This window comes from Zootoca vivipara, chromosome 17 (genome assembly GCF_963506605.1).
Source record: "Zootoca vivipara chromosome 17, rZooViv1.1, whole genome shotgun sequence".
Classification (NCBI taxonomy): Eukaryota; Metazoa; Chordata; class Lepidosauria; order Squamata; family Lacertidae; genus Zootoca; species Zootoca vivipara.
In genome coordinates, this window is record NC_083292.1 from 16,559,991 (window position 1) to 16,585,688 (window position 25,698).

At 48.1% G+C, this 25,698-nt stretch overlaps 2 protein-coding genes across 3 annotated transcripts; both read right to left on the reverse strand.

Moving 5' to 3' along the window:
• Window positions 1–1,583: 1,583 nt before the first annotated feature.
• LOC118076515 (hydroxysteroid 11-beta-dehydrogenase 1-like protein A) lies at window positions 1,584–12,196 on the reverse strand. The gene is made up of 6 exons (XM_035099332.2): window positions 12,022–12,196; window positions 10,009–10,139; window positions 8,885–8,996; window positions 7,672–7,860; window positions 5,803–5,946; window positions 1,584–3,278 (listed from the first exon to the last, which is right to left on the reverse strand). The coding sequence occupies exons 1-6, from the start codon at window positions 12,101–12,103 to the stop codon at window positions 3,064–3,066; spliced, it is 873 nt and encodes a 290-aa protein (XP_034955223.1). The 5' UTR covers window positions 12,104–12,196; the 3' UTR covers window positions 1,584–3,063.
• A 1,396-nt stretch (window positions 12,197–13,592) lies between these two features.
• Window positions 13,593–25,265, reverse strand: SIRT4 (sirtuin 4). Of its 2 annotated transcripts, none has more exons than XM_035098331.2 (5): window positions 25,169–25,265; window positions 22,812–23,320; window positions 20,653–20,947; window positions 16,592–16,786; window positions 13,593–15,359 (listed from the first exon to the last, which is right to left on the reverse strand). In XM_035098331.2, exons 2-4 carry the CDS (start codon window positions 23,318–23,320, stop codon window positions 16,634–16,636), a joined length of 957 nt encoding a protein of 318 aa, XP_034954222.1. In that variant the 5' UTR covers window positions 25,169–25,265; the 3' UTR covers window positions 13,593–15,359; window positions 16,592–16,633. The 2 variants fall into 2 exon arrangements, with proteins under 2 accessions (XP_034954222.1, XP_034954224.1); XM_035098333.2 differs by lacking the exon at window positions 25,169–25,265 and adding an exon at window positions 24,660–24,730.
• Between the last annotated feature and the right edge of the window lie 433 nt (window positions 25,266–25,698).

A 25,698-nucleotide genomic window follows, 5' to 3' on the forward strand; every position in this document is an offset into this window, starting at 1 on the left:
GGCGGGGGGGGGGCCAGCCTCACCACCTGCCGTGTTTTCTCCTTCCAGGGCCACTGCCAGCAACTCTGCCACATCTTCCCAGAGCTCGTCCAGCCCCACGTCTGCTTTCAACACGCCTGTGCTGGCCAAGTTCAGAGGCAGCAAAGATGAGGAGAAGGACAATGAAAACCCGGGTCCTGATTCTCATCCGACGGGGGCCTAAACAACTTTTGTGTACGGGGAGATGCTGTGTGAATTAAAAAGAAACATCCGGTGCACGCTGCTTATGCCTTAGGGGGAGGGCATGCCTCAAAATGCTCTTCTTTTTTTAAAAAAGGATACGGCGGTACTATAACTCCCATCATCCCTAGCTAGCAGGACCAGCGGTTGGGGATGATGGGATATGTAGTCCAAAAACAGCCGGAGACCCCTGTTCGGGAAACACTGGGATAGGGGAAGGGCTGCAGCTCAGTATAAGGCTAGTACCTTTTGAAATCTGCTCTAAATGAGAGCCATGAGGACTAGAAACTTACTTCATTTTCAGGGGAAGGGTGTAGCTCAGTGGTAGACCATGAGCTCTTGGGGTTGAATCTCCAGGTAGGGCTGATGGACCTGACTTCGTATAAGGCAGATTTTTATTTAAATCTGCTACTTCTTTTTTTTAATAATAATTTTTATTAGTTTTATAGGAACAAGACAAACAAAACATGCAATGTAGACTCTGTCCCTTCATTTTCCCTCCACCCACCAGTCCACTTCTGCCACCAGTAGCACCCGCGGGCGTTGAGAATCAAAGGGGTCCCTTGTAAGCTGGGTTTAACCTCCCCCCTCCCCCCCTCATCCCCTCCCTGCCACTGAGAGGACAGGGATGGTGGAGCTCTGAGGTTTGGTTTTCCCCCAGCTGTTTCTTCAGCACAACAATACACAAGAAAAAGAAAAAAGAGAAAAAAGAAAAATACAATAAAATATCCAATTCTTATTTTGTTAACATTATAATTCTGACTTCCTCGACTCTCTTCTTCCTGGTTTTCCTAACTTCTTTAATTAATTATGGCGGGTTTTCTTTTCTAATTCAAAATCTTAAATCTTATAATATTAACTTAATCCTCCTCCTTCTTCATGCTGCCCCCCCCCACAAGTCCCCTCCTGCCACAAGAGTAACCTGCGGGGCACAGCACTTCAAAGGATCCATTTTTTGTGTCTGGGTTTCCCTCCGCCCCCTCCCCTCCCCTCAGAGCACCCCCTGCCACTAGGTGCCTCCGAACAAGGAGGGGAAGACAGGCAGCTCTCTACCGAAACACCTATCTAAACACAGAAATATTCATACTTATCTAAAATTTATTTCCTCAACCATTCTTCTACCTCCCTCCAGAAAACTCTTAACCTTAAACTTAAAAACACTCTCCTTCTCCTCTCCCACTGCCTTTTCCCCCAATTGGATCAGCATTTCCTTTAACAAGCCAAGATTTCAGAAACCGTTGTTTAGCAACCAAAAAAGCCTTTTAACTAAAATTGTCACCCCACACCAGTTCTTTCCCACTTCCAACTCCAGGCCCTTGTCCCCCCCTCCCCCTGCCTGTCCCATCCCTCAATAACACCACTCCACATTTCAGTCTCTCCAGGCTCCTCATTTTCGTTAATGTTCATTTCACTTTGGTTCTCATTGTCGGCCTCTTATTCCTTTTCCAGTCCTTGTTTTACCTCGTCCAGGAGAAATTTTTTATGGTCCAAGTCATTTTCCTCAAATTGTTGCTCCTCACACCCAGTCTCAAAATCAAAATTATCCTCTGTGTCCTGATCTTGAACCTCAATCTCCAAGGATGATGAATTAAAATGTAGCCGTTCCTTGTATATATCCTCCCATATTTGTAGATAGTTCAGCACAGCCTCCTGGAAAGCTCGAGAGTACTTTGTTTTCATACTTCTCTTAACCACAGGCAGGCAGAAGATAGGGGACAAAGGGTGCTGGAAAATTCCTTCCTACAGCACGGCCGCCTCCATCTTGGCTGATCTTCTCCTTTGTCTTTAAGTCCATCACAAATCCACTCAAGTCATAATTCCAATAGCTTACTTCTGTCTCATCTTCACATAAATTTTGCCATCCACGGTCAATATAATGAATTTTCTTGATCTTTTGACAGCTTGACAGCTTTTGACAGCTGTCAAAACACTTTCCCCTTATTAATGCTGAGCCTCAAAAAAGTCTTTCTCTCGGATCCACAGTCCAGAAAACTTTTCCCCCTTCGGCTTGGGAATATTTAATGCGCCTCCTGATTAGCCATTAGGAAGAGATCGACTTCCGTTTTTTAAAATCTCTCCCTATTTTCCAGATTAAATTTTTTAAAGTCCAAATGGAAATTTCACTTACTTTCTAAAAATCTTTTATTTTCTTGGAAGAATCCGCCGCTTGCCGGGTAAGGACTCGGAGCTTCGCTTCTAGGAGGTAAGATGTAACCCAAAATGGCTCCCGCAATTCCACTCCGCTGGCTCTCGATCGCTCTACTGAGCTCTCAGGCAGCAGAGGATTCGCAAAACGGAGCAGCCGCTGGGTGCGTAAGTCACCGGGACGCTCTACCCGGTGTTTCTACGGGGAGTCCGCTCGCTCTGCGGACTCCCCCCCCTCCGCGAGGCCAGGGACTTCGGAGCGCGAAGTCCCTGCGTCCTTCTTCGACGGCGCGACGAACCGGAAGCCAATCTGCTACTTCTTTAGAACAATGAGGACTAGGATCTTACTTCATTTTTGGGGAGGGGCATAGCTCAGTGGTAGAGCTTTGCGCACCAAAGTTCCCAAGTCCAATCCCTGGAATCTCCAGATAAGTTTGGGATTGTCTCTTCCCTGAAACCATATGTCGTTTGGTTAAGCAAAAGAAATTGGAAGACCATAAAAATGCATGCATATATTAGGGGAAATGTGTATGTTAGTTAGAACTGCACACACACACAAATGTGTTTATTAGGAGAGATTTGCACTTAAAACGCTGGCGAGTTTTCAAGAGAGAAAGAGAGAGAATGCATCGGGAAGCAGCCCCCGATGTTTTGCAGCACTGAAACTCGTAGCTTTTCCGTTCATCCCACAAATAATTCTCAGAGGATTTTCTCCAGAAAGTAGCCGTTGCCAATGATCTGGTCCAAGACTCCTGGCAGCCAATCTCTGAAGAGCAGCACAGGTTTCGTGCCCCAGTAAGGATAGAAAACTTCTCTCACCCTCATGACGCCGCCCCTCACGACTGCCTGGGCGCAGAGCTCTTTTGAACTTGCCTTCATAGAGATCTTGCCTTCTACCGACCTCACAGCTGTGTCTGCGGGGAAAAAGCACGGAAGGCAAGTCAGTGTGGAAATTACACCAGGCACCCTAGGACAGTGATGGACAACCTTTTGAGCTTGGTGTGTCAAAATTCGCCAAAAAACCGAGCATAACTCGGGTGGTGTGTCACTTCAAGAAAAAAGCCATAATTTCACGATATTTATAGTTTAAATAACAAAAATGTATAATTGTAATATATAACTGTATTTAATAAACCAAAAACTAATTATTTAACCTAAACTAACCAAAAACCCCTTATTTATCACAAAGTGCCCAGAGTTGTTGAGCTTCTTGGGAGGAGCTGCTGACCAAAGTTTTGGAGATTTTTTTGGGGGTGCAAAAGTTGCTTTGCTTCTTTTGGGGGGGTGCCCCAAAGCTGCTGCACTTTTTGGGAGGGAAGGAGAACAGAAATAAATGACGAATAATACCTTCGCTGGAACTACGTAACACGCAGCACCGACATAGTCTGCCAAAGCGCCAAAAAAACCAGCACAGAACGGGTTAAAAAACGAATGCTGTTACACCCAATCATAGTCTGCCAAAGCACCAGAAAAAACCAGTCTCTGGCTACCAACAACAACAACAAAAAAGGGATCCAGGTTTTAACAGCGGAGACAAGCTCTAGCGGAGACAAGCTGTAGGAGGAGCGGGAGAACAAATGGAGGGGGAAAAACAACAACAGCGCGAATGGGCCAACGGGGTGCCTGCCAGCAGTGAGGGCTCTCTGCCTGTCATGCCTGACGTGCGTGTTCGCCACCACTGCCCTAGGACATTGGAAGTTGCTGCTGGTCTGTCTACCTTGCTGCTGCCCACAGGGGCTGACGGTGGCTCTCCAGAGTTTCAGGCTCAGGAGTCTCTCCCAGCCCTTCCACAAGACGCTTCTGGGGATTGAGCCTGGGACCTGTTTCCTTAAAAATATATTAAGATTCTAGTCCTTAGGGTTCCCCTCCAAAAGAGCGGATCAGAATCTTGATTTACTTTTAGTGATTTACTTTTGCAATTCGGTGGCAGAGCGTCTCCCTTGCATGCAGAACGTCTCAAGTGCAACTCCCCAGCAGCATCTCCAGGTAGGGCTGGGAATGTTCCCTGCCTGTATATCACAATGTTTAAAGGTAAAGGGACCCCTGACCATTAGGTCCAGTCGCGGACGACTCTGGGGTTGTGACGCTCATCTCGCTTTACTGGCCAAGAGAGCCGACGTACAGCTTCCTGGTCATGTGGCCAGCATAACTAAGCCGCTTCTGGCGAACCAGAGCAATGCACAGAAACGCCGTTTACCTTCCCACCGGAGCGGTACCTATTTATCTACTTGCACTTTGACGTGCTTTCGAACTGCTAGGTTGCCAGGAGCTGGGACCGAGCAACGGGAGCTCACCCCGTCACAGGGATTCGAACTGCCGACCTTCTGATTGGCTAGCCTAAGATGTTCTCTGGTTTAGACCACAGTGCCACCTGTGTCCCATCACAATGTTTAGATGGTGTTATAAGAAAAAAAAACCTGCTCCTTTTCCCTTCTGGGGTATCCAAGAGCCCGTATACAGTAGAATCCTTAAGTGGGTTCCCTATCAGTAGGAGAAAAGAAGAGTTTGAAGAAGAGTTTGGATTTGATATACCACTTTATCACTACCCGAAGGAGTCTCAAAGCGGCTAACATTCTCCTTTCCCTTCCTCCCCCACAACAAACACTCTGTGAGGTGGGTGGGGCTGAGAGATTTCAGAGAAGTGTGACTAGCCCAAGGTCACCCAGCAGCTGCATGTGGAGGAGCGGGGAAGTGAACCCGGTTCCCCAGATTACGAGTCTACCGCTCTTAACCACTACACCACACTGGCTCTCCAGAGGCCAACCAGAGAATATCGAGAAGCAAAGTAGCTAGTAAGCCTGATCTTTATTCCAGTTGAAAAGTACTTGTTGCAGCAGGGTCCCTACTCCCCACACACAGGAGGGAGGAGAGAACCCTGAACAATGGTGCCCAAGCCCTTTATATATAGATTTCTGAAATTGCCCACAATGTAGCACAAGACCACCCCCCGGAAACATCATACCGTACATACATCACAGAAGAAGGTGGTCTACAGCAGAAATCCTGTTTGCCAGGATACCCGAGATAAGTCACTGGTTACATTGCCTGGGCAGCCTGGCCATTCTTTTGTGATGCTTTAGTTTCCTGAATCCCAGGTCACAGGCTAACCCTATTCGTACACAAATACGTCCTCAAGACAGGATTTGCAAGCAAAAAGACAATGGGAGACAATGCGAAGGCTTCCCCCATTTTCCTCCCTTACTGCGGAGGAATATTTAAGGCCACTGGGAGTGTCAGAATGGCTTCAGGATTGCTCTCCTGTACCATTTCAGACACATGGTTTATATACTTATGTGTGTGTTTGCTTTGTATATTTATGAACATTTATTTTATATTTTTTTGAGACCTTCGAATTCTTCACTGGTGATATATCACGACGTAGAAAACCGGATTATCACCCAGCCCTACTAAGCGGCTGCCCTACCTGGGGCTGCTTACCTGTGTCAATGTACCCCAACACGGCAACCGTGATAGGCATGTTGATTTCCCGAAGGCGCAGCTCTGTCCGCAAGGAGCTGTAGAATCCTTCCAGCGCAGCTTTGCTGGCGGCATATGGAACGGAGAAAGGGGCTGGAATGCGGCCTGAGAGAAAACAGGAACATATTCCTACTTGGAAGGCTGCAGAATCTACAGGTGAAACTCAGAAAATTAGAATATTGTCGAAAGGTGCATTTATTTCAGTAATGCAACTTATTATTTTTTACCTTGCCCATCAGGGAGGGATCTGGCATAATTCTCCCCCCCCCCCAAAAAACCACACCTTTCACACCTAAAATAATGATTAAACACAAAAAGTGGCGCCCAAATTAGACATCACCAGCAGAAGGTCTGAAGACTCCAGCAGCATCCAATAGAAAGACAGATCGCACGCTGCTGCCTCCAAAGCCGTGCCACCAGATGACATCACAAACTTCCACAGCAACCAACTGGAAACAGGCCTTTTGCAGCAACAAGGCCCAACATTGCCCAGCAGACTGAATAGGCTGCAGCAGACTAGGCTGCTTTCCAGACTAGGCCAAGTGGAGGTAGGGGCCTGCCTGGGGGGGGAATGGGGCCCCCGAATAGGGGGCAGGGGTAGGTAATGGGTCAGAACAGGGTGGGGGGAGACACAGGGATGAAACCTGCCCTCTCCATAGTATCTCGCCTCGGCTTTGCAGACCAGGCCACTTTCCATACTAGGCCAAGTGGAGGTAGGGGCCTGCCTCGGTTGGGGATGGGGGGGGGGCGAATAGGTCATAGGTTGGGACAGGGTGGGCCCAATCACAGGGATGAACCGGGGGATGGGGGAGGAGGGACAGAACAGATTGGGGGGAGACACAGGGATGTGTCTATGTAAACATAACACACGAAAAACAGGGACTCTGAAGGTGAGGGGAGTCTAAGGCTCCATTTAACAAACTGAGCCACTGCAACGCGTGGCAGGGCCAACTAATAATAATAATAATAATAATAATAATAATAATAATAATAATAAATTACTGTTTATACCCCACACATCTGGCTGGGTTTCCCCAGCCATTCTGGACAGCACCCAACAGAATATTAAAAACACAATAAAGCATCAAACATTAAAAATTTCCCTAAACAGGGCTGCCTTCAGATATCTTCCGAAAGTCAGATAGTTGTTTATTTCCTTGACATTGATGTAATCAAAGTGTTGGTACTGACCTTGAAAGCCCGAAATGGCTTCGGCCCAGTATACCTGAAGGAGCATCTCCACCCCCATCCATAGCTGCCAAGTCTCCCGTTTTCCCTGGGAAACCCCCGTTTTTAAAACCGTTTCCCGCTGTCATCCTGAATGGTGAAATATCCCGTAATTCCCCCGGATTTCTTCCGGGGGGAAATCTTCCGATTTCTTCCGCATGTCCGGACATGCGTAGAAACGACTTCTGGTGCCGGCGCTGCTGATCCTGTATTTTTCTAACTGGGACTTGGCAGCTATGCTCCCATCGTTCAACCCAGACACTGAGGTCCAGCACCGAGGGCCTCCTGGCGGTTCCCTCATTGTGAGAAGTGAGGATACAGGGAACCAGGCAGAGGGACTTCTCGGTAGTGGCACCTGCCCTCCCATCAGATGTCAAGGAAATAAACACCTACCTGACTTTTAGAAGACATAGGGAAGCTTTTAATGTTTGATGTTTTATCGTGTTTTTAATATTCTGTTGGGAGTTGCCCAGAGTGGCTGGGGAAACCCAGCCAGATGGGCGGGGTATAAAAAATAAATTATTATTATATCATGATCAGAAGCTAATAAATTTGGACCTCCCGAGATCTTAGGCCAGGAGGCCGCCAGTCGCCTGCCCATACCAGCCATGGAGGATACCACAATGATGTTGCCACGGGACTCTTGCAACATGCTCAGGGCCGACACGGTGACCTGGATGTAGCTGAAGAAGTTGACTGTCATGGAGCTGATCACAGATTCCATGTCTCCTTGGTACGGGCCAAAACTGATTTTTCCACCGACATGATTCAGAACCAGCAGATCAAGCCCCCCTGCAAGGGAAAAGAGCACAGAGACACTGAGTGGAGGTGAGAGAGCCGTACTTGGAGATGGACGGAGCTCAGCCTCTTCTCATGTTTTCAGGCTGTCCTTGAAAATCAGCCTGTGCAGAGCTCAGTCCTTTCATAATTTAGCTGTGGTTCCTTCGTTCCAGGGGTTGAGCTAGATGACCCTTGGGGTACCTCCCAACCTTACAATTCTCTGATACCAGCCTTTGCTAGCTTGCCGCCCTCCCAATGTTTAGGACACCAACTCCCGGCCGCCCCTAGCAGCATGCAGCCATGTTGGCTGGTAGGAACGCAGGAGAAATTTGGTTAGGTTAAGACATCTAGGTTAAGACAGCGGTTTCCAAACTTTTTTCTCCCTACCAAATAAAAAGCATTATTCAGAACTCTGATTTCCGTGCACCCCAGTAAGGAAGATAGTAACACAATGGCATTCAAAATGGTATCTATGAATTGCCCATGTATTCAAAACTCACTTCAAACTATTTAGGTTAACCATGTCAACAAAACGGATGAATGTAATCCAGTGGCACCAGCTTTCACAGAATCACAGAACGAGAGAGCTGGAAGATACACCCAATCAATGAGAAATTGGAAACAAGACATAATCTATTAATCTCAAATGACTGGGGCTGATGGGAGTTGCTGTCCAAATTATCTGGAAGGCCAATCAGGTTGGGAAATGCTGGTCAACCCCCTTCCTTCCCTCCCTCCCTCCCTCCCTCCCTCCCTCCCTCCCTCCCTCCCTCCCTCCCTCCCTCCCTCCCATATACCACCCTTCATCAAAAAATCTCTGGGCAGATCTTTGCCAAGATGCAGGCAGACAAGGCCAATAGCTGAGGTGTCCCAGGGCAGAAGCTGGCAAATGCTTTTGGAGCTATTCCCCTCAAGAGGAAAGGGTTTAGGAGGCCTTTTCCTGTGCCTAAGGCAGCTTGCGTTGCAGCCTTTTGGGAACTGGAAGAACAATTGCCATCCCTCCAAGACTGGCTAAAGACTGGCCTTCCATCTTTACCCAAGACGTTCCTGGTTTCTTCCACAACATTCCGGGCAGAAGCCAAGTCACTCATATCTGAAGCGACGTACGAAGCAGAGGCGGCTCCCAGTTTAAGACACTTCTGGACTACCTGGAGGAAACAAATAAATGGAAAACGAGCCCCAAAATGGAAAAAACGAGCGAGGTCCCAACTAAAGAAGAATGGCAACTTAAACTGATGGAATATGCGCAGCTTGCAGACTTAACTTATAGAATAAGAGAACAAGAAGAGTATACGTTTAAAGAAGATTGGGAAATGTTTATTGATTACATGGGTGAAAATTGTGTACACTTGAAAACGTTGGCAGCTTTAAGTTAAATTCAACAGTGTAAATAAGTTTTGATGGATGTAAAAATGGAATACTGAATGGCTTAGTTTGTGTGAGATATGCAGGGATTTATGTTATGCAAACTGAACCATGGAAAGAGGGAGGGAAGTCATTGATATTTTAAGGTTGTTTAAATGAATATTCTAAAATGTAAAATAGAAAAAAAACAATAAAAATATACCAAAAAGAGAAAACAAATAAAAATAAAGAGGGAACTTGAAAATGGCTTCTAAGCAGTTTTCAAGTATAAAATCCATTGTAAAATACTACAACGCACAATAAAACAATCCTATCCGAGCAGTAAAAAACAGCCACAAAATTTATTATACAGCGAGCCAGTTTAAAAGCACCATAATTTTTAAAAGTCAAAATAAAAACAGTTGGATCAGGAAGTTCAAGCTCAGGGGAATGTTAATCGAAAAGCCAGCAGAATAGCAGTAGTGGTGGGGAGTCATAAAATCACAGAATTATAGAGTTGGAAGAGACCCCAAGCCCCTGCAATGCATCAGGAAAAAAGCCTCCATGTTCCCACAAGCCAATGTTAATCATCAGGGCATGGCTAAACTAATCCGGTTTCCATTATAGAACAACGGATTCTCATGGGAGGGGAGCTTGATCAGAAGGAGGGCCAGATGAAGAAGGAAGAGATGAGGGGGGTGTTTTTGAGAGGGGAGGGGAGGCTAAGGGTTGTAGCCAAACTAAGACTATGAAATCAAGGAACCTGTGATGCCCATGATCATTAACTACGTTGGGGTCAAGGGATTAACAGTTTACCTTCTGGAGGCGTGTCTCGTTCCTCGCTGTCAGCATCAAATGGGCCCCCATCCGTGCGAACTCGTAGGCCATTTGTTCTCCTATCCCTGAGCTTGACCCCGTCACCAGGATCCGTTTCCCTCGCACCATTTCTGGAGACAGAGAAGGAGATGGTCAACATCAGCCGCCCGCGATCCAGATGTTTTGTACTGAAGTTCATAAGAACAGAAAGGTAAGGACAGAAGGAGAGTCAGGCCAAAGGGGCCCCCATGTAGTCACAGAATCATAGAGTTGGAAAAGACCCTTAGGGTCATCTAGTCCAGGCATCCCCAAACTCGGCTCTCCAGATGTTTTGGGACTACAACTCCCATCATCCCTAGCTAACAGGACCAGTGGTCAGGGATGGTGGGAATTGTAGTCCCAAAACAGCTGGAGGGCAAAGATTGGGGATGCTTGTGTTAGGTTTTTCCTTTAAGACTGATGTGGTCAATGGTGCTACACAGAGATGTGTGTTTGTAACCTTGTTCTGAATGTTAACACACCCTTGAGCTTTTGCTAATTTGAATAATTGAAGGTAGAGTTTGCTTACTGTAATGTGATTGGGTAATTGACTATTTTGAATTCTGTATTTAAGCTTCCCAAATGGTTCATGGGTGTGGTGGTGATGTATTGTGAAATGAGAGGAATGGAGTAGAGGTGTGTGTTGTATATAATTGTAAATAAAAGCAAGCAAATATACTGAAGACGACTTTGTTATTTCGTCGACCCTGCCGCTGTTGCCACTCGGTTGGTGCGTATTGCCCAACAGCTTGATCTAGTCCAACCCCCTACAGTGCAAAGGGTATGCAGCTGTCCCCATACAGGGATCTAACCTGCAGCCTTGGTGTTATCAGCGCCACGCTCTAGCCAACTGAGCTATCCGGACTATCCTTTTCTCGCAGTGGCAGACTAAATGCCCCAAAGGGAAGCCCGCAAGCAGGATCTGAGCGCAGCAGCACTCCCCCCTCCTGTGGCTTCCAGTAACAGGGATTTAGAAGCATTACTGCCTCCTCCCTAGTAATTGATTTTATTTCACAAGATTGATATCCGGCTGGAATGTAACAGAACGTTGACACCTTCACAAAACAACAAAGTTGATGAAAACAATTCTTTTAAACATTCAAAAATTAAATCAGAATAAATGATCACTACCCCAGAGTCTCAGGGGTGGTGGCAGCCCAAGGGAGGGTCTTTTCTGTGGTGGCCTCTAAGCTACAGAACTCCCACTTCACAAGAGATGCACTTTCATTATACAGCTTTCAGCAAAGACTAAAGACACTCTTTCCCCTGGCACCTGTGTTTTTAGGATCCACCTTTTTTTCACAGGGATTGTAAATTGTTTTAAACTGTTTTTTAAAGTTGTGTTTCGTTGTAACCCTCTCCGGAACATTAGGGTGAAGGGAGAGTTAATACTAATACTGTACTAATACTAATACTATTTTAAATTAAAAACACTAAAACATAGGCCAGGTTCTGCATATCTGGCTAGGTGGTCTAAACAAAAAAAGTTTTTAGCAAGTGCCAACAACAACAGACCCTCCAAGCTTCCCTATTATCCAGGGACAGTCCCATATTTACAGAAGCTCTCCCAGTTTCTGATCTGATCCCCAAATGTCCCTCTGTTCCTTAGGACTTCCCTATTTTCTTTGGAGAAATGTTGGAGGGTGTGATCCGACGCCCGAGCCATCTGAAGGTAGCCCTGTATAGGGAAGTTTTTCAATGTTGTATTATGTTTTCATATATGTTGGAAGCCGGGTGGGTGGGGTATAAATAGTAACTTCTTTGTTGTTGTTATCGTTATGATTATGGAACAGGACGTCCCTATTTTCATCGGATAAATGTTGGAGGGTATGCAACAAGAGCAGAGCCGAAGGTGCTTGTTTGGTGTCGCTAGCATGCCATGTGCAAACATCCCTGAGAACGGCAGAACCATTTATGTGCAAGAGACGATCAAGGCCACGTTTCAGAAGAGGCAACCCTTCTCCCTTGGCTTACCTTCAGAGAAGCTTTCCCAGGTATAGGCATAGAAAGTGAGGACAGCGACAAGGACAGGTGCGACGATCTTGAGCACCGCCATGGTTGTCTCTGCAGCCAATCATTAACCCCGACTAGCTGGACTTGTTTGGCGAGGTTCAGAAATCCACCCTCTGCCCTGTGGCCGCCTGAAGCCTTTCCCCGCTTCAAATTGTGCAATTTCTCCTAGCCTTGAGCAACACGGCTCTCCTCCTCGGCTCCAGCGCCTTTTGCAACCAGCTGCAAAGTCTTAACTTGTGAAAGAAACACCCTTCGTCTCCTCAAGCGATCAGTGCCTTAAAAAACCCTGTGTGGTTGGAATCTGTCAGATCACGGCATGCATCACACGCCCCTCTCCGCAGCCTCAGGTGTGGGTTAACCATGGCACAAAGTGTGAAGTGAGGAAAGGCTTTTGAAAGATTCCATCAACAGTGTCTCTGAAATATTTTACACATCACTTGGGAAGACAGGCGAACTAATATCAGTGTACTGGAAGAAGCAAAGATCACTAGTGTTGAAGCAATGATTCTTCAACATCAACTTCGTTGAACTGGTCATGTTGTGCAGATGCCTGATGATCGTCTTCCAAAGCAACTACTCTATTCCGAACTTAAAAATGGAAAGCGTAATGCTGGTGGTCAACAAAAGAGGTTTAAAGACTGTCTCAAGGCAAATCTTTAAAAATGTAATATAAACACTGACAACTGGGAAACACTGGCCTGTGAGCACTCCAGTTGGAGAACAGCCTTTACCAAAGGTGTCATGGAAACTTGATCTCAGGACGCAAGGGAGAAATGTGCTAAGAGGAAGGCAGGCTTGGCAAATCCACACTGTGATCAACTCCGGCCTGGAAACCAATGTCCCCACTGTGGAAGGACATGTGGCTCCAGAATTGGCCTCCACAGTCACTTACGGACCCATTGTTAAAATTGTGTTTATGGAAGACAATCTTACTTGGCTACAAGTGATCGCCAAAGAAGAAGGGTGTCAGCAGCAAAGCTCACAAATGCCATGGAGGTGAGTCTGTTGGTGCTAATGCGCTATTGGCCCAATACTCTCAACTCATTGGGGACTTTTAATTATTTACTAGCTGTACCTGGCCACGCGTTGCTGTGGCTCAGTCTGTTAAATGGAAAAGAAAGAAAAGAGAAAGCGCACGTTTCTAATATGTTTAATTTCACAATGGTTGTGGGTATACAATATTTTTGTTGTTCCATTGTCTGTGGAGATTGTCTGGTTTGCCGACTCTAGAACACGCAACATAGAATTGTCCATGTGAGAAGTAATCAGTGTCTGGATGTAAACCGTACAATTCCAAAGATTGGCCCTGAGCTTTGTTGATAGATAAGACACACACACACCAGGCTTCCATTGAAAGCAGAGCCCCCCTTCATTTTGCAGACAATCATTCCCCCCCCCAAAAGACTTCCACACCCACACGTGTTCTGGAAAAAAACCCCACCCCACCCACCCCCGAAATAACCGTGGGCAAACCCCGCCCTGCCCCATTCATCCTCCCCAAAGCCACACCCCTCCTCCACTCAGCGCCCCCGTTCCCCACCCCAGCCGCATGACATCATGTGTGTTGCTTTGACGTCCAACAGATTGTGCTGTTTTTCAAAAAAGCATGCTATTACCTGTCACATGTGTGACATCTATATAATATAGGTATATAAAAACACATGTGTATTCAAATGCAACATTGTGTCAAAATTTCAAATCAATCAGTGAAGAACTTTCAGAGATTTAAGTTTTTGAACATACGAACATTTACATTTTTATTTATATAGATTGCATTCAGGGCCGTCTCTAGGTTCGGGCTGGGTGGCGCAAGGCGCCAGGGCGCCTGGCCACCAGGGGCGCGGAAGGGGTACCGAACGGCTGGTGTCTGGGAGCAGCTGCTGCCGATGCCCCCCCACCCCCCACGGCAGCAGTAGCGCGCGGCCATTGAGCTTCCTCCATGAAGCAGAATCAGCGAGACTGCTGCCTAGAGTGGCACCACGCGCCTGCTGCCTCTCTAGGCAGGAGTCTCGCTGATTCTGCTTCATGGAGGAAGCTCAATGGCCGCGCGCCACCGCCGCGTCCCGGAGCGGCCGCTGGAGGGAGGCGCCAAGGAGGGGCCGGTCCAGGGATGATCAAGGGTCTGGAAACCATGCCGTATGAAGAGCTGTATGAAGAGCGGTCGAAGCAGCTGGGTATACTTAGTCTAGCCTAGAAAAGAGGAGACTGAGTTCAAATATCTGTGGAAGATGCAGCAAGATTGTTTTCTCCTGCTCCCGAGCTTAGGACTCAAACCAAAGGGTGCAAGTTACAAGTTGTTTGAGAGTCTGCTGCAAACAGGTCAATCCCCTGCGGATATTTCTTCTTAGATAATACCATTCCTATTGTTTTAGTCATAGGGACATAAGAAGAGTCGTGCTGGATCAGGCCAAGGGGCCACCTAGCATAGCATTCTGTTCCCATGTACGTTTCTGAGCACAATTCAAAGTGTTGGTACTGACCTTTAAAGCCCTAAACGGCCTCGGTCCAGTATACCTGAAGGAGCGTCTCCACCTCCATCGCTCTGCCCGGACACTGAGGTCCAGTGCCGAGGGCCTTCTGGTGGTTCCCTCGTTGCGAGAAGCCAAGTTGCAGGGAACCAGGCAGAGGGCCTTCTCGGTAGTGGCGCCCGCCCTGTGGAACACCCTCCCATCAGATGTCAAGGAGAAGAAAGAACTATCTGTCTTTTAGACGACATCTGAAGGCAGTCCTGTTTAGGGAAGTTTTTTATGTCTGATGTTTCATCGTGTTTTTAAAATTCTGTTGAGAGCCGCCCAGAGTGGCTGGGAAAACCCAGCCAGATGGGCGGACTATAAATACGGTAATAATCTATTGTTGTTGTTGTTGTTGTTGTTATGATGATGATGATGATGCCTGGGATCAAACCCGGGACCTTCTGCATGCGGAGCAGTTGCTCTACCACTGAGCTACGGCTCTCCCCTCTCAACCAAAGGGCTGGTTGGCTGGGCAGAAACAAGGCCTCCTGGGATTCCTCTGCTTTCGTTTCATTGGGCAGAGCAGAACCATTCATGGGTGCAGAACAGGGAAAATACAGTGACGTGCCAGCTTCCGTTTTGTCAGGTCGCACCAAGGAGCAGAACCGGTCATAGTTGAACCCGAGAGGTTTTATAAAGAGACAGGGAAAGAGTTTTCCAAAGCTGTGCTAGGAGGAAGGTGAGCGGGCCTGCGTCCTTGGAGACGTCCTCTTCTTGCAAGATGCGCCTCTTGGCAGCTTTGCCAGAGAAACAACTTTCTGAATGAGCCTTGGGTCAGCGAGGAACCTGTAGGCATCAGAAGAAGCAGGCACTGAATGACTGAGACCTTATATGTGGTCTTCCGGCTAAGCTGTGGTGTGTCCCATGTCCCCACCACCGCCAGACATGTGTTTGCCACCCTGGGCTCCTTTGGGAGGAAGGTGAGAGATGTAAACATAATAACAATTAGGGCAGCCCTGTATCCAGAAGCACAGAATGTGGCAATGCAGGTTTTTTCCTGAGCATTTCTTTTGCTTTAAAGGATGTGGCCAGTGCCTACCGAAGAGGGCAGAACGAGGCTACAAAGAAGGTTTGGTTCCTTGCCCCTTCCTATGACTAGCAGGGCCAGAAAAAAAAACAACCCAATCAAAATTAGTTAACATGTGAATTTAAGAAGAGTGTGCTGGATCCATACCTGCCAAGTTGCTGTCAGAGAAATAAGGGACCGGGCCGGAAATAGCAGACCGGAAGTAGCGCTGCCGCCATTTTGGAACTGGGCGGAGCATGCTCAGAAGTGACTTTTGATGCTGCTTTGCCCAGTTCCAAAATGGCCGCCGCGCCAGAAGTAGCACTGCAGCCATTTTGGAACTGGGCAGAGCAGAATCAAAAGTCGCTTCTGAGCATGTTCTGCCCAGTTCCATAATGGCCGCCGCGGCAGAATAAACCGGGGAAAAACAAAAAAATCCGTTTTTTCAGCTAGGAACAGCTGGAAAAACGGGGATTTCCCGGGAAAAATGGGAGACTTGGCAGCTATGGCTGGATCAGGCCATGCATCTTGTTCTCACGGCGGTCCAGCATCTTGTTCTCACGGCGGCTAACTAGATTTTCTGGGAAACCTTCAAGTGGGACCCAAGCACAAGAGCCCACTTCCATCTTGTGTTTCCCTGCAGCTCATATTCAGAAGTATTACTGCCTCCCGCTGCCTAGGCAGAATATAGCCTAGCATCCATTGCTGGCCTCCTCCTCCATGGATTCATCTACTGTAATCATTTTTTAAAAAGACATCCAAATTGGTGACGGCCATTGTATCCTGTGGCGGTGAGTTCCGTAGTTCTGCCTCACTGGTCTCCATGCTCCTTCACCTTTGCCTGCATTGCAGGGGGTTTGACGAGATGACCCCCGGGGTCCCTTCCAGCTCTACTATTCTATGATTCTAAATTCTGATTCTTCCCCGGCATCATGCCCTGTGGGTTCCAACATCAGACATGTCCAACTGAGGGCCTAACTCTGCTGGGCTGCAACACTGTGGGGATACTTACCTACCCCAGAGAGGGGTTGCTCCCCTGGGGTGTCGATTTGGGTCACTTTAGGACAATCAGAGGCAGCAGCTCCCCGCAACGAGAATTCAGTTTCAGAGTCACAAAGGAATCTGCCCTTGTCGGGCCAATGTTGACGACGGCAATCGGCAGCTTCCCATCGCGGGCTGCGAGTGCAAACTTGTACGCCGAGTACACCTGTTGAGACACATGGCAGGAGTGAGAGAGCAGCTGAGAGGGCCAAAACTGAACTTGGAGGGTTCAGCAGTTGGTTTGACTGTCAACTGGCAGCCTTCAGCCTGCGATCCCTCTCTTTCGCTCTGCCCTGCAACCAGTCCTGCTCATACAAAACTCTGGGGTCAGTGCCAAAATTGCAGCCAAAACATGGCCAGAGAAACAGAGCATGCTCAGGGGAGGCCCAAGGTTTCGAAAAGCACAAAACCCCCTCTTTTTAAATTAATAACTCTTATTATTTTTAGTACAGATATAAACTATTACCATGGAGAGAAAGGGGAAGGAGGGGAGAGAGACTTTCTCCTGTCCATCAGGCAATGACTCTTCCCCAGGGCCGTCTTAAGCCCACCCAGCGCCCTGGCGCTAGGTCCCTCCAGCGCCCCCCTCCAGCGCCTCTCCAAGGGCCCGGGAGTGCCAAGCGGATCGCGGCAGCAGCGGGAGGCCACCTCCGAGGACTCCGCGCTGCGCCTCCTTCTCGTTTCCCCAGCGCTGGGTTCCGCTCAGTCAAGCTTCGCCACCAGCACGCACACCGCGGGACCAGCAAGTGCTGCTTGGGCGCTGGTGGCGAAGCTCGACTGAGCGGAACCCAGCGCTGGGGAAACGAGGAGGCGCAGCGCGGAGTTCTCGGAGAAGGAGCGCAGTCCTGGCCAGATCGCCGGAACCCTGCACTCACTTGGCGCCCTTCCAGCGCCCTCCAGCGCCCGGCGCCGTGGTTCTCCGCGCCACTAGCCTCTATGGCTAGGACGGGCCTGCTCTTCCCACCTGCCTTGACCCATCCTCCAGTCTTGGAAGCCTTTCCCCGATCATGACTTTGAGAACAGCAGAAGCAGCTGGGAAGAGAGGAGAGGAGTTCAGGGTTTGTTTGTTTTTTAAATAATTTTATAAATTGTGTTTCCTTGTTTCTCAATTTAATCCTCTTACGGGGTTTGTTTGTTTTGCGGTATTTTATGCATCGTGACCTGTCGTTACTTTTATTGATTGTAGTTTAGTAATTATTTATTGTCATGGATATGTGTAAACTGCTTATTACAGTCAAACCTTGGTTGTTGAACATATCAGCTGCCGAACGTTTCAGAAGCCGAACAGTGACAACCCGGAAGTGACTGCTTCCGTTTTCGAACGTGACTCAGAAGCCGAAGGGCTTCCGTGGCGCATTTCTCATTTTTTTCAGTTGGATTTGCCAGCAGCCCTTGAATCCTCGGTTTTCAAATGTTTTGGAAGTCAAACGGGCTTCCAGAACAGATTACGTTCGAAAACCAAGGTTCCACTGTATTTGCTGATATTTAATTTTAATAGTTACTTTTAGATTCCAATGGATTATTGAATGTTGCTTTATTTGACATAAGTTGTTTATTTTAAAGTTATTGTGACACTTTTTGTATTGGATCAGACTGCTATTATTAATGTTTGATGTTTTATTATGTTTTTATATGTATTGGAAGCTACCCAGAGTGGCTGGGGCAACACAGCCAGATGGACGGGGTATATATAAAATAATAATAATACAGGTGAAACTCGGAAAATTAGAATATCATCAAAAAGTGCATTTATTTCAGTAATGCAACTAAAAGGTGAAATCAATATATGAGATAGATGCATGACATGCAAAGCAATATATGTCAAGCCTTCATTTGTTGTAATTGTAATTATTTTTCGTTAGGCGGGTCAACTATAAACGGAATGTAATTAATGCAATGTAATAGCGATGTTTATTTCTGTATTATTGTAACTATTTGTTTTATTACTGTGGAATTTCCAAAAGAAAGCATTTGTAAAAATTAAAAGAAAAAGAAAAAATAATAAGTTGCATAACTGAAATAAATGCACTTTTCGACGATATTCTAATTTTCCAAGTTTCACCTGTAATATTATTATTATTAATAATAATAATAATAATGGAGGGAAGGGAAAGAACAGGTGCATTGCTGTGAGTTGGGTCCCACCAACTTCACATTTCTATGATTCTATGAAATAATACATTGTGGCAGACAATTAAATTAACATAAAGATGTTCTATGGAGAGCTATCATCTGCTACTTTGTCATTCCAGAATTGCATGAACAAAGGCATGGATAATCATTGTAATTTTAATCTCTACTATGTGCTTGCTTTATATACAAGGCTGTGTCCCTGGTTTTCTTCCGTAACTGTGGGTGATTGATTCTTTTAATTGATTTTTTTAAATTTACATTTCCAAGATTGGGCAATGCATAGTTTTGCTGTTGTCAGCAAAGTTTGCAGTAGTTGGAGATCAACAGCCATGACCTTGAACAGAAAACACTTTCAACGAATTGGCCCAGTGGGGACTGAGCATGCATAGCACCCGTGAAATACTGGCTACCAATCAGAACAGTCCTCAAACTTCTTGGAGCCGGGCACACATTTGGAAATCTAAGCCACTGTCCTGGGCATTGCAAAAATATCCATTTCACAGAAGAGAAGCTGATAATGGAGAATATTGCTCCCTGCCCGGAAAAAAGCATGGGAAATGCATAGGAAAAAAAGCAAAGAAAAGGCCAGATATAAAACAGACCCCCCCCAAAAAAAAGGAAAAAGAGAGATGGGCAACGGCATTCCTGAAATCAGGCAACTACCACCACCGATCAAACAACAAAAAGTTATAAAATCTAATTTTTTAAAATTGGGAGACTTGGGGGAAACAGTCTCTCTCTCTCTCCCTCTCCCTTTCTCTCTCTCCCTCCTTCCCTCTCTCTCTCTCTCTCTCTCTCTCTCTCTCTCTCTCTGTGTCTGTCTATCTGTCTGTCTGAAGGCGGTGCCCACAGCTGCTATGTTAGGGACCTCAAAATTAGAGAAGAGGGAGGTGGGGGAGAAAACCAGGGTGGGGGCAGGGAGAGATTAAAGAATGAATTGACCTACCCAGTCCTCTACAGCAGAAGGGGCTGTTTAACTGGCTGGCAAAAGCTCCTGAATGTGAGATAGGGAGTGTGGCGGCTGTTGTTGTTGTTGTTTAAACAAACAAACAAACAAACAAACAAACCTGTCCTTCACCCTAAGCTCGCAGCAATTAAATCACAGCTGTTTAAAACAGTTTAAAACAATGGCAGAAATAAGGTGGGTCCTAAAAATATACACTTAGATGTCCAACAACAGGGTGAAGAGGTGTGTGTTTCAGAGCTTAGGAGCCACCACAGAGAAGGCCCTCTCCTGGGCTGCTGCCATCCTGAGCCTCTGAAGGCGGAGGAACTACCAAGAGAGTCCCCTCTGCCCGTCTCAGCACCCAAGAGGGTCTGTAGGGAAGGAGGTGGCCTTTCAGATATTGGGGGCCTTGGTCATGTAGGGCTTCAAACACTAAAGTGAGCACCTTGAATTGAGCCCGAAAATGGGCTGGCATGTTAACACTGCAAGATTTCCCAGCAGATCTCACTTGCCTATAAGAATACTCTGCAGCCAGAGAGCCAGTGTGGTGTTAGGGGGTTGGACTAGGAGACCAGGGTTCAAATTCCCCACTCCACCACAAAGCTTACTGGGTGACCTTGAGCCAGTCCCTGCCTCTCTCAACCTAACCTACCTCGCAGGGTTGTTGTGGGGACTGAAAAAGAGGAGGGGGAGAACGACGAAAACGCCACCTTGTGCTCCTTGGAGAAAAAGGTGGGATGTGAAAGCGATAAGAAAAGGTAAACCTTACAAGGTTTTTGGGCAGATAACCAAGACAAATTTTGGGAACGTGGTATATAAACACCGCGGTTCTGATTCAGAGAACTGTATGCTCAATGCAGCTGAATCTGCCTTTGCGGGGTGGGGGGTGGGGAGAAAGAGACTGCCTCTCCTCTGTTCCCAGGTCGAGCTCCTCACTGGCTGTGGGCACCCACCTGCAAAGAGGACCCTGCCACCAGGACCGAATCTGCCTCGCCCAGGCGCTGGTACACAAAGTCCACTTTCTCTTTGCTCACAGAGTCTCCGAAGAACGTCACGTCTGGTTTGAGGTTCCCGCCGCACTTGCCACACGGGGGGACGAGGAATGTGCGCACCTCTTCTTCGGACAGGAAGACGTCGCCGTCCGGGGCCACCCCATGCGCCTCGGCTCTCCAGGTGGGGTTCAATGCCTCAAAGCGCTCCTGGAGGTCGGTGCGGGGCGTCCGGTCTCCGCAACTGAGGCACAAGACCCTGCGAGGCAACATAAAAACATGAGGGCCTGCTGGATCAAGCCAAATGGGGCCTATGTAGTCCAGCATCCTGTTCTCACAGTCGCCAACTGCACGCCTATTATTCCGTTTAATTCAGCTCTGAGTTCTTTGTTATAGCCATAAGGACTAGAGCAGGGGTCAGCAAAATTTTTCAGCAGGGGGCCGGTCCACTGTCCCTCAGACCTTGTGGGGGGACAGACTATATTTCTTTTTTTTGGGGGGGAGGAAATGATGCAAGAGCACCATGAGCCCTGGTGGCTGCTTACCTGTGTCTTGCAAACGGCAGGGGCTGGCGGCGCGGGGGACGATGAGCAAGGGCTCCAGAGACGGGCTGCTTAAAATGGCGGCCGCTTGAGTGCTGCTGCTGCTGCTGGTGGTGGCACCAACAAGGCCCAGCCCCCTTCCTCCTCTAGGCAGGGCAGGGAGAAGCCAGGAGGAGGGAGGGAGGAGGTGCCACCGCCGCCGTGTGAGAGAGAGGGAGAGAGAGGGGGAAAACGTGCACGCTGGCGATCCATGTGGCGATTCCTGGACCGTCCACTGGCCAGATCCAGAAGGCAATTGGGCCTGATCCGGCCTACGGGCCTTAGTTTGCCGACCCATGGACTAGAATCTTTATTTTAGGGGAAGGGCTGTAGCAATACAGACAACACTTAAGTTCAATGGACCAGTGGTCTGATTCAGCCTGGGATAGGTTCCTATTTAAATCAGCACTTTATAAGAACGTAAGAAGAGCCTGCTGGATCAGGCCATTGGCCCAACTAGTCCAGCATCCTGTTCTCACAGTGGCCAACCAGATGCCTGTGGGAAACTGGCAAGCAGGATTCGAGCACAAGAGCCCCCTCTCCTTCCAGCAAGCAGTATTCAGAAGTGCTGCTGTCTCCCACTGGGGTGTGGCAGAGCCTAGCATTCACGGCTAGTAGCCATTGGCAGCCCTCCCCTCCATTAATTTGTCTTTTAAAGCCATCTAGGTTGGTGACCGTCACTGCCTCCTGTGGGAGAGAGTTCCATAGTTCAGAACCATGAGGACTGGAGTCTTGCTGTATCTATAAGAAAAGGACCACTGTACTATAGCAGACTGCCTACTCTGCGTGCAGAAGGTCCCAGGTTCGATCCCTGCCATTTGCAGGCTGTGGCGGACCTACATTTTGGGGGGCCCTGAAGCTCAAACTGTCCTGGGGGCCCCCTTCACAACCAGCAATGAGGTCTGGGTAACTGTTGTTTTCTTCTTCAATGAGGTTGTTCCACCACAGATCACCCCACTTTCGCAACGTCTGTGCTAATGCCTTTCAAACTTTGGGATTGTTGAAATACATGCAACAAAAAAATAATCAATTGTAGTCCTGTGACTTCAAGCACCCAGTCAGATGGGCAGCATATAAATTGTTGTTGTTGTTGTTTTCCCATTCAAGATCAAATTGTAAAACAGCAACAATAACAACCACAGTGTGCCTTTTATTTTATTTATTTGGTTTCTCAGCTTAAAATTGTATAGAGATATATCAAACGTAAATCATAAAAACAAGATTCCAAGGAATCTCCTGGACTTCCACCCTCCCTTTGTGGGTCCTATTATTAATCATTTCCTCCTGCATCTTTTATGATAATCCAAACCCTTTACCTCTTCCATTGTGTCCAGAATCCACCATTAAACTACAAGTGATATTCCAATCCTACTAACGATTTTAACTGTTTACAATGGTCTTTTAACCATTTTTCATCAAGGGGATCTGTAGGGCGAATAACCTGCCCTTCCCCGCTTGCATCTATAGGACGTGCTCATCCCAGCTGCAAAGTTGCACTCCCCTTTTTCCATCAGCCAACCTTCCCACCCCACTCTCCCCAACCTGTGGATGCAGCCGTGCAGCTCCGTCAAACGCTGGCTGCCGGCCTTGGCGTGGAGGGCGTCCACATTCTGGGTCACCAGCCAGTGCAGTTTCCCCAGTGCCTCCCAGTTCCTCAGGGCCAAGTGGGCGACGTTGGGCTGGTGGGCCGAAAACTGGGGCCAGCCGACAAAGTTCCTGGCCCAGTACTTCTGGCGGGCCCGGGCACTCCGCAGAAATTCGGCGTGCTGCACGGGACGTCGATCCGTCCGGGAATAGAGGCCCACGCCTTCGGAGCGATAGTCTGGGATTCCAGATTCGGTGGAGATTCCTGCTCCGGTCAACACAAAGAGCCTCCGGGCCCTGCTCACAAACTCCTGCAGCTTCTGAACTTCCACCGGGTCCAGGGGAGGACTGGCAGGAACAAAGGCCAGGGTCTGGTCAGCCTTGGCCACGGAGGAGTGGGAGCCACGGCAGTGAAGGCCACGGATGGGCCGTCCTTCCAAGACCTTCAGGAGAGAGGTAACGCTCATCTAGGTGAGGACAGAAGAGGACAGGTGAGGGCTGCTGTTTCCAAACTCTGTTCACATGGCTTTTTGTTCGGAGCCGGCCTGACCTTTAGGCAGAGTGGATACTTGGGGTGGAGGCTCCCGAGCTTTGTCTCATGGAACGAAACACAATGGGCTGGCCCTGGTTTTTTTGGCCTCAAAGGCTCATGGTGGTCCCCAGAATTTAAATTCAGAGTTGGGGTACGTCCAGTGCGATCATCCCCTAGCACTGGCCACACTGAGAGTTGAGCCGTATCCGAAGGTCCACAGATTGCTCACCCCAGCATTAGGCTGAAAAAACAACAAGCTCCAAGCTCACTAAGTGGCCAAGGGTGGGCTTGGACCTAGGGTTCCCTGAACCATGACACAGCCCTTGTTTAACTGTGTGGCACAAGGGGACCACTGTGGTCTCCAAGCCTGGATGGTTAGGGGAAGGTGCTCAAAGCTTTAAAATGGTTTTTAAGTTCCGAAATTGGACTGTGATCTCAATGGGAGGTGCTGAGCCCATGCGACTCCCATTTGTTTCTTTGTTTTATTGAATTCATCTCCCAGCTTTTGCTCCAACTTGGAGCTCAAAGTTGCGTGCAGTACATACTTCTCCCCATTATATCTTCACAACAACTCTGTATGGTAGGTCAGGTTGAGAGCAAGTGACTGCCCCAAGGTCACCCAGTGAGCTTCACGGCAGTGTGAGGATTTGAATTCTGGTCTCCCAGATCCTTGCCTAGCCACTAAGCCAGGTGTCAGCAAACCTTTTCAGCAGGGGGCCGGTCCACTGTCCCTCAGACCTTGTGGGGGGCCGGACTATATTTTGAAAAAATATATGAATGAATTCCTATGCCCCAGAAATAACCCAGAGATGCATTTTAAATAAAAGGACACATTCTACTCATGTAAAAACATGCTGATTCCCGGACCGTCTGCGGGCTGGATTTAGAAGGCGATTGGGCTGCATTCGGCCCCTGGGCCTTAGTTTGGGGACCCCTGCGACTACCGGTAAGCCACAATCATTCTCTCTTGCCTACTCAGATTGCAGCTTAAATTGGCTACATTGTTGTTGTTGTTGTTATTATTATTATTATTCATAGCTCTGTTGGTTAGAGCATGCTGCTGATAATGCCAAGGTTGCAGGTTTGATCCCCAAATGGGACAGTTTTATATACCTGCTTTGCAAGGGGTTGGACTAGATGATACTCAGGGTCCCTTTCAACTTTACAATTATCATCATCATCATCATCATCATCATCACTTTCCCTCTATAGATGGGCTAAATCGAGTGGACAGAGAGACACCCCGTTTCAAAGTTCTTTTATTATAATGTTACCTATTCCATTTCTTCACTGCTTTGCACAAGAAAAGGTCTCCGAAACCCACTTGATAATCAGTTAAAACCCTTAAGAAGAGGGAGAAGGAATGAAATGAAAGATTCCTAAAAGTGCTCATCCAAGCAACGAGAACTATAGAAGGGCTTAGGATTTTAAAAAGACATGTCCCTCGGTAGAATACGCAAAGGTTATAGGGCGGCGACCCCATTAAATCTGAGGTTGCCTCTGGAGCGCTTGGGGGAGGCAGCTCAGAATTTCCCTTCTCTATCCCCCAGCTGCATTTTGGACTTGGATCTATTTTTGTCGGTGCAGCAGCTTTCTGTGAGCGCAGAGGATCCCCGCCTTGTTATGTAACTCTCGACCCGATACATCTAACCAGCCAGGGGAGGGGCAAGCAAAGCAGGATAAATGGGCATCCTCTGCAAAGGGGACCTGGGCCATTTCTCTCCCTCCCTCCGAATGGCGCGTCCTGGGTTTCACCCCGCGGTAAGCGACACGCGACCCTCACCTCGCGCTGCACCCCAAAGGGCGCAATTGACCTCTATTGCAGCCGCGCGGACGGCCACCGAAACACAGCCTACTGGGGGATGTAGTTCCCGCAGGAGGCAGGGGGAGGAAACTACAACTCCCACAATGCACCGGGTGCGTGAACAGCTGCAGGCTGGTCGGGCTGGGAAAACCTGCCTTTGCCCGGGTGTGGTTTTTGATTGCATTTTAAAGCCCGGTTGCATTGTGAGATCAGAGGAGCCGCCGGGTTCTGCGGAACTTGGGGAGGTTCTGGAACGGCCTTCCCCGACCTGGCGCCCTCCGGACTTCGCCTGCCATCACCTCCAGCCAGCATGGCGAGGGGGTGGTGGGAGTTGCAGCCGACAACATCTGGAGGGGAGTTTAAATTTGTTTATTTAATGCATTCTCAGACCCCACTTTTTCTCTCTGAGGAGGTCGAGGTGGTGTGCGTGGTTCTACCCCCTCCTTACTTAATCTCCACAACAACAACCCTGTGAGGTAGGTTAGGCTGGGATGGACTAAGGGAGACCA